This window comes from Equus przewalskii, unplaced genomic scaffold, assembly GCF_037783145.1.
Source record: "Equus przewalskii isolate Varuska unplaced genomic scaffold, EquPr2 ChrUn-6, whole genome shotgun sequence".
NCBI classification, from domain to species: domain Eukaryota; kingdom Metazoa; phylum Chordata; class Mammalia; order Perissodactyla; family Equidae; genus Equus; species Equus przewalskii.
Window position 1 is genome coordinate 3,033,403 of NW_027228754.1, and position 8,796 is coordinate 3,042,198.

Consider the following 8,796-nt stretch of genomic DNA (forward strand, 5'->3'; position numbering starts at 1 on the left):
GGGGAAAAGTTCATTCAAATGGGAAATATCAGAAATATATTTGGACTGCACATCTATTCTAGAAACTAAAAGATTGCTACTTGAATCTCTTCATTTTGATAGAAGTCATCCCTTGTGGGCTTCTACCCTGTAATGGAACCTTGACTTTCATCATTTATTGCTCCAAATAGCCCCTTAAAATTCTACCTTCCTCTCTGGACTCTGGTGTCCTGCCTCCAGATAGGCTGTCTGAACATGTCATACAGAAGGCAATGGACTCTCAACAGTGAAAGGGCTGGCCTCAATTCATTGTTCACAGGTAACAGTACAGCTTGATAAGTGATCATGTAACCCAATCTGTTAACTTAAAAATGCCCTATATGAAGTTATAAATTTCTGCTAAGAAATCTATATAATCTGCTCAATTATCCCATTGAAGGGAAGATGTTGGTTGGACATTAGTATGAACTCTGCACCTTGACGACTTCCTGCTCTCCAAGAGGCTTAATCAAATATATCTTAATTAAAACAATTAGATAATTTTAAAATCCATATTTAAAAAGTAAGGTGAAATCAAAATATAAATAGTTATTATTACATAACAAACCATAATAATAAAGAAAATTAAACGTATAGTTTAGCTGGTACCCAATCACTCTTTTCCTTCATTGCCTTGGCTCTGCCCATCAAAATTATCCTTGACCTCCATGTCCTCTTCTCATCTACTCAAGTATGAATTTCTCCCCTGAATATGTGCATTCATAAATGCATGCATAGTCACACACATTCACAGAGAAGTAGGAATGCCAGTCCAACCCCATCCTCAATTTGACAGGAAACATCTCTTGCAATATTATTTTGTTTGTATATCTCTGAAGATGCACAAGCACTTCGATCACTGTGAAGTTTGAACACTTACTCACCTCCTTCACCTGGGGTGAAAGACAAAGAAAGTGAGAAATTATTTTAATAAGAGCATAGCCAAAATGATGCAAAGATGTCAAAGAGGTAATAGATTAAGACAACATTGTTTAATTTGACAATAAATTTATTTTGGTCAATATTTATTGAGAAATATATCATTCAGCCAAATCTGCTAGATAATTTGTGAGGCCAGTACAAAATGAAAATGCAGTATCTCTTCTTCAAAAATCATGAAGAATTTCAAGATAGGAACAACTGCACAGGTCACATGCCCATGAAGCTGGCCCTGAATCCAGGTAAGGCTTTTGGTAACATATACAAATAGAAACCCCTAAATCCTGCTTTCAAGTTGAGACAAGAGTAAAAACCTAAGTAACTACTGTTCCAAGTAGGAAAAGATGTGTGTATTTAGGAAGATCAGTCCAATTTGGGGAGTACATAAGAGCTTTCAATTGGGCAATTCAGGGAAATATCCATGAGAAAGAGGCGCCTGCATTGGAGTTTGAAGGATCAATAGTGATGAACATGTGACAAAGCAGAAACGTATTGCTGGAAGATGAAAAAACTATTTCCAAAGGGTTCACGACCTCTGCCAGAATAAGCTGTTTTAACAAAATCATGCTTTGTTTATAGATATGAATCACGTTTAAGAAAAAGCAGAAGAGAATTTTATGTTTAAGGTAAAACTAATGTCACCAGAGTTGCTTTAGGCTTGTTTTCCAATTCTTCAAGAATCTGTTTTTGATCCAAAATTCTTGTGCCAAGCAGAGCTGATGTCCTGAATTCTTGGGGTCTTGAATGTTGACCCTTGTGGAAAAGGCAGGGTTGGGTACATGGAGAGAAAGGATGTTCTGATTTGAGCTGTGGGAGAAGAAGAGAATCTTGAACTCAAAGAAGGCAAATCAGGAGAAAGGGGGAAGGAAAAAAAGGAGATAGAGGAAAGAATGAGTTGATAAGTTGAAGAAATAGAACTAGAAAAGACTACTTACCTCTGCTTTCTAAACCATGAGTCAACTACAACCAACAAGACCAGAGTAACTATTATAGTCAAACAGATCAACATCAGGAAGATGGAGTTTCCATCTAGTTGGGAATAAAATAAGGATGTTAGTCTATACAGTACTCTCTTTCTAAGTTTATTCCTTCTCATTTCACAGGGGTGGGGCCTTCCCAGAGTGTTATTGTGTATTTTCCAGAGCCCTCATTTCAATTCCTCCTGAGTCTATGTCCTTGGCCTCCCCCCTCCCTATCTTTCACCAAATCACTAGGTCCTTCATTATCTTCCCTTTAGTACTTCTAATCCTCTACTTCCATTGTCTTGAAATTTAACTGCTATCATTCTGCACCCTTATTTACTTGGAGTCTCCCACGTTTATCCTCTCATGCACAGCTTTCCTACCCATTTCCCAAGCTCCCCACCCCTTAGCCCTAGGACTATTGGAAGATTATCATTTCCCAGCTGGACCCCAGTTCTTTCTCACCCCAGTGGATGATTATATCATGGCCTCCTAGACTACTGTGCTTCACTCGACAAGTCAGGCCGGCCGCCTCCCCAGACGCCACTTCCAGGGTAACTCGGAGATACCATGTCCCATCAGCATTGGGTAGAATGTCACCTCGCCGAGTGCCTGGCTGCTTCTGCTCACCTCGCATCCACATCACCCACACAGATTTTGGATGAAAGCCAGAGACATGACACACCAGCAGCAGACGACCAGGCCCAGGACTGGGGCCTTTAGACACCCAAGCCTCTGGCTTCACTAGCGATGAGAAGATGAGGAGAAATGGAATTTATGAGGGCACCCTAGGCCAGAGTTCAATGATTCAGGGTGCCTTAGCAGATTGAATAATCACTTCTTTCTCTTGTCTAAGAAACAATCCTAAATACACACATCTTATGCTCTGGCCTCTAATCATAAAGTGGAAAACTCAAAGATAAGAGTTAAAGCACTAGGGATAGGACAGGAGAGAGGGTTGGGCTCACCTTGTTGTTCCAGCTCTGACTTCCCTGCTTCAAGGAGGCCAGCCAGAAATCGAGGGCAAATGTCGCTGAGAAGGCTCTGCACAATTTCTTTAATAATCCGGTAGTGATTGAGCACCCTACAGACATTCTGAGCCCTACTCCCTGCTCCTGGTGATGGCTTCCAGGAATTTCCTTGGAAACTCAGGAAATCTGATCCTTGATATGCCCCATTTAAGAAGCTTTCTGAGGCCTTCCCAGCATGCATTTGACAGCCAGATAATACCTGGAGCTCAAAGGGATCTGAGGGGGGGGGAAAGAAGAAAGAATCAATATGGAAAGATTTCCAGGGAGGGAAAGCAAACAATCTAGAAAGTAAAGAGGTTCAAGGAAAGGAAAATTTGCTGGGAAATCACATGGGAGACTAGAGTTAGGGTGGGAAAGGGGGAGGAAATTTGGGGGAAGAAAATGTGAAGGTAATAAAGGTATTTTGAAATAATTAACAGGGCTAGTTGGGAAGGATGCTAGGGAGCTAGGAAATGGGTCTGGAAAAGCCCACTAGGGAGTGGTGAGGTCCAGGCCTGGGCATGGGAACACTCAGGCCAGGGAGAAAGGAGGTCAGAGTTGTGGTTTGAAAAGTCTGTGTCTGAAGCCAAGGATGGTGAGCAGAAGATCAAAAGGAGACAACTATTCCAAGGAACCAGAAAATGAGGGTACAGTCAGGGGTATGAAGAAATATGTACACATAAGCCTTTCTGTTTATGTGGTAGGGTCAGGCGAAGAGTGGGAATGGTGGTGATGGGTAAGAGTGTGAGCCAAAGGGGGCAGGAAATAAGGTCAGGAAGGGTGGATGACGGTCAGAGCCCATACATCATCTTCCCCTTTGGCAGATGGTCAGAGCCCTCAGGTAAATACCAGCTTGGGACAAGAAACTCACATTCAAACTGAAACTGGCTCGCGAAGGCCTGCACTTCCTTATTGAAGCTGTGCAGGTACAACAGCAATAGCGCCTCAAGGTTCTTCAATTCTTGCTTACTGAAGGTACCCTGGGACCAGGGCCTCAGAAAGCGGATGGTGCCTGAGACACTGTCCAAGACATGAGTCTGCACATCCCCCAGCCAGCCTGATGCCTGGATGTGCGCACAGCTGTGGTTGGCAAAGGAGGAGATCTGGACAAAGCGGAAGGAGAGGGGCTCTTCTGATGCTGGATGTCGGAATCCTAGGAGCAGGGGAGCTAAGAGAGGGGAATAAGCAGCAGAGAGATTGTGAAAAGATGAGAGAAGAGAAGCCCACATAGGAGCGGAAGGATGGAGATAGTTACATAGGTTATACGTATACCCATATCCCCTTCCCCCGGACCAGCTTGCTCTCTCCAAAATCAGAGAAAGAAACTGAGACTGGGGACAAGGACACTTTGCCTGAGAGTAGTTTGTCAGGCAGACTCCAAGGGCATCCTGGAGGAGCATTTTTCTCTTCCCCCAGGTCCTCCCCAGAACTTCTCCACCCTGCTGTGCCCAACCTCAGTATCTTTCCATCTGGGCCCTTCTTACCCACTGTGCTTGCTCCATGGCAGGGAAGTCCCTTGAAGAGCAGGAGCAGCAGGAGCAGCATTGAAGCTCTGTTTGGTGAAGATGCCTCAGCAGGACAAGTTGGCCTCAGAACTCAGATGTCAGCTCTCCTCCAAAACCTTTTGCATTTTCATCTGACTTCCCTTGCCACACAAACAGATAAACCTCTCCCTCTGCCCACTTCCTGTCAGAGAAACCCCACTGCCTCCCTCAGCCACAGGCTTCCCACAGGGTCTCTCATTTCCCCATCCACCTCTCCCACTATCTGGCCTCCAGATTTTCTGCCTGCTCTTGTCTGTGTTCTCCTGACCTCCCTTATTGCACCAATTCTATAAAAATGAGTCCTGGCTTATGAGAAAGTCTGTGGTCTTTGATATGGCTGGAAAATTTAGTACTTTTTGGCCTTGAGAAATCACGTCTACATTTGGGTTATTAACGTCCTCTTTTGTGAAAAAAAGTGATGGAATGTCCTCAATGATGCCCAGTGGCCTTTCCAGCAGTCTCCCCACTCCTTATCTCTCTGTGGTCTTCTCCTCTCATCTGCTTCCTGGTCTCTCTTTCTCCCTCTTCTTGGTCTTCCTCGTCTTTCTCTACTTATCCATTATTTTTTCCTCTGGAGTGTATTTTAACTCTTCTCACTAATCCTTCTGCTCTCCCTGTCCCCTCAGGCTCCTCTCTGTCTCTTCATTCTGCTCTTCTCAAAATCATTATCAGAAAATACAAGGCATCCTGAGTGTAGCTGTATAATTCACATGCAAATCTCCATACCCATACTGGAAAAAGATCAGCAGTGGCCATATAGGTTATCAGATATTCTAAAGAAAATACACTTTTCCTCAGTTTCCCCATTAGACAAATTGTCACAGTTGAAGGGGTCTATGAGTGAGCTTGACCTGGAACTTGTGAGCTGGGAGGCAGGCAGATTTTCACTCAGGTTGTATGAGTGGATCTAGAAGGAACACAGGGGCCTTGGATCCCAAATCCTACCCGAAATGCATTGAGTGTGTCTACATGTCAGTGAGCAAGCTTCTCTCTGGGTATGAAGGGCAGTCAGGCAACCTTCCCTTCACAGTACATGGCCTGGGAGCACTGATGTCCCCTTGGTGGTGTTGGACTAGGAAGGAATTTCATAAGCAGAAGAAAAATAATACAAATATAAGAGGATGTCTGAAAATACTATAAATATAAGTGAAAACATACAAAACTTGATAATCAATTAGAGAATTATTTATTAACACTGGTTTTATTGAGTTTCAGGCTGCAAGGGCATTTGGCCACATGACCATAACCCAAGAACTTCTCTCTTAGTAGAGTGATATGTTTGCCTGGGGAGCTATTTCAGCCTGAAAACGACACTGTACTTGCAAGGGAAGCAGATCAGAGACTAAAGCAACTATACCCTCAACATCACCTCCTTTGTTCTTGCTAGAAACTGAAGGATCAGTTGCATCACATGCACAGAAAGGCAGAGGGGGTCAGAGTGCATCATGAGTAGCAGCCTCCTAGTTCTAAGAAAGTTAAGGTAGATTTTGACATATTTATTTAAAACTTTATATGAAAAAACAAAAGCATAAGATTCTACATATCTTTGCTAAATAGTAATGAAGAAAATATTTGCCTTACTACAGACTAAAACATATTAGAAAGTTAGTGTTAAAACAGGTGGAAGATGTATAGAAACTTATCATATGAGACAAATGCATATTGAAGCTTAGGAGCCAAAGAAAAGAAAAGAGACAAGGCAGGAGAAGTTGCTAAGCCCTGATGATATGTGCCATACTGAAGAATTTGGTTTGTTTTTCAAGCAAGTGAAGGAGTTTAAACATGAGAGCAATGTGGTTAAAATGGCATTTAGAAAAATTTCCTAAATTCCAATGAGATTCACTGGAGAATGTATCAGAGAGTGATGAGACCAAGACAGCAGATGACTTTAGTGACCTGAACAAAGGCAGTAGCAGTGAGAAAGGAGAGGAGTGAAAATAACAAAGATAGTGTGGAAGTAATCAGGATTAATCAAACAAAGAAATGTGACCAGGAGGAGATAAAGTGGAACCACTCACAAAGGGAGACAACACAGGTTTGGGATGGATGGCGTTGAGATACACAGTTCCATTTGGGTCATGTTTTCGGTGGTTCACGGAATATTGTTTGTTGCAAGTGGGTGTTATGGACTACACAGAACCTATCAAGCACATGGTACCACAGAAAGAAGTGTAGACGTCTACAAATCTGTCCCTCTCTTTCAAATTTTATTTTTAAGTTAAATTTAATAAATATTATCTGTGTTCTAGGAAATGTTCAAGTCTCTTAAAGTTTTCTCATTTATTCATTCATTAAATAAGTATTTATTGAGCACTTAGCATATGCCAAACATTTACTAAGAGCTGAGACTATAAAGGTAGAGCAAATTAAGAGTCGGGAAGGAGGTGTATAGTCCTTGTCCTCATGGAGTTTAGTGTGAATGAAAAGATTTATACAAACGAACGGGTAAATACTGTCATGCAAGCTGAACTTAGAAGTACGCAATGCTATGGTAACAAATGATAAGAGGAATGGACTGAGTCAGAAAGGCCAAGCAAGGATTCCTGGAAAGTGATGACAGACCTGCATTCTGAAGGAAGATTAGGAGTTAACCTGGAAAAGAGAACACACTACATGCAAAGACCCACTAAATAGAGGGAGTAAATCTCATTTGAGGAACTGAAAAAAGGACACAATTCACGTGTATTTCATAACACAATACTTCTCAAACATCCTTAAAATTTGCTTTTCTGTTTTAAGTATATCTTTTCTTTGAAAAAAAAAAACATATTTTTGGATATGATTGTGCCCTGAATTCTATAATGCACTTTAGTAAAAGTTGTATAATGTTTACATTCCAGGTAACATAGTCAGGAGGCCTATCATCTGATAATGACGTAGGTCTACTCAAAGTAGCCTGCAGCATCTGCAAATCTCAAACTCAGAAATAGATGTGACAGAGCTCATTCATCTATCAATTCATTGAGGTACGAGGTTCCTGTTGCTGGTCAGCCAACGCTTTCAGAACGACAGCCTTTTAGGTAACCTCTGGGTAACATGCGGGCTCCACCACTACTGACTTAGACCAACCCACCACCATGTCTTGTGGGACTACTGAGAGGTCTCCCTCCTCTACCCCTCCACCATGTTAGGCAGATGTGAGCTAAAGTTTGAGCCCTTCACTCATGCTCCAATATCACCCAGGGCCTTTTGAACATCCAACTAGGTGTCTGTTGAAGTTTTGTGGTTCTGTGCATGACACTAATCCCTTAGGTAAGTGAGAATATTCACAATGTATCACAAGACCATGCAGAAAAAGAGGTGCTGCAACAATTCTGACAGTCTAATTTTTCTATCATGGGAAACTTCCAGAATAGTGGTGTGAGGATCTTGGCTAATCCTCTCCCTTTAAAACAATGACAGAACTGGACAATATTTTCAAAACAACCACATTGAGCCTCTGGAAATGGATCAAAAGCATACAACAAATAAAATTTACTTGCATATTCTAGAAAAACTTCTAAACCTGGGGTAAGCACAGCTATGATTCTAACCCGGGCTGCTCCCACGTCCTCCATATCTCCAGTACATACAGTGCAGTTCTACCAGAGCAGGGGAAACAGTGAAAATTAGAAGCTTAAGGCAGCTAACTTGATTTAGAGAGGAGTAGGGAAAAAAACCAAAACTATGGGCATGGTTGAAAACAACTGCAAACTCAAAGGAAAACAAAGGGGAAAGGTCAGCTTCCCTGGTAGCCTGAGGATGTACCACTGGATGGAGCAAGCAACATACCTGCAGACTAGCCAGAAAATTTGGAGGGAGATCCTGTGAATAAGACGGTTATAGGGGGTGTTGATAATCCCCACATATCCCTGGCAGTCTGGAAGGATGCACACATGTGCAAGGCTGCATGCATGCTCATAAGAGACCAGAAACAACCAACTCCAGCTTTCTGCAGGTCCCTGGATGAATATGAGCCTTGTGCATATGCTATGAGGAGGCACAGAAAGTGGAGGGGAAAGTAAAAGTGAGGGCTGACTTGCAAACTTCTTGAATTTTGGATGCATTCCCGAACACAAAGATCCATTGACAAAGGGTAGAAGACTTGCCGGCTCAAGGTGTTTGAGCACAAACTTACTAAGCTATGCTGACAGAGAGTGATCCCTAAGAAACCAGCTTAAAAAGAAAAATAAGAATTAAAGAAAATAATTAGCAGAGATATCTGTGGCTGCACGCTGTGGGAGAGTCAGACTGTATAGAATTAGTCCAGATAGGTCACTAAACAAACATACAAAGAAACAAAGAGAACCAGCAATAAACTTGGGAAGATAGGAATCACTATAC

At 42.2% G+C, this 8,796-nt stretch overlaps 1 protein-coding gene across 4 annotated transcripts; it reads right to left on the reverse strand.

The window, feature by feature from the left end:
* Positions 1-1,009: 1,009 nt before the first annotated feature.
* Positions 1,010-4,588, reverse strand: CD1E (CD1e molecule). 4 transcript variants are annotated; one of them, XM_008532135.2, is made up of 6 exons: positions 4,414-4,588; positions 3,801-4,097; positions 2,888-3,166; positions 2,385-2,663; positions 1,893-1,986; positions 1,010-1,764 (listed from the first exon to the last, which is right to left on the reverse strand). In XM_008532135.2, the coding sequence occupies exons 1-6, from the start codon at positions 4,472-4,474 to the stop codon at positions 1,596-1,598; spliced, it is 1,179 nt and encodes a 392-aa protein (XP_008530357.1). In that variant the 5' UTR covers positions 4,475-4,588; the 3' UTR covers positions 1,010-1,595. The 4 variants fall into 4 exon arrangements, with proteins under 4 accessions (XP_008530357.1, XP_008530358.1, XP_008530360.1 ...); XM_008532136.2 differs by having other exon boundaries at positions 3,801-4,032; positions 4,414-4,569; XM_008532138.2 differs by lacking the exon at positions 3,801-4,097 and having other exon boundaries at positions 4,414-4,569.
* Between the last annotated feature and the right edge of the window lie 4,208 nt (positions 4,589-8,796).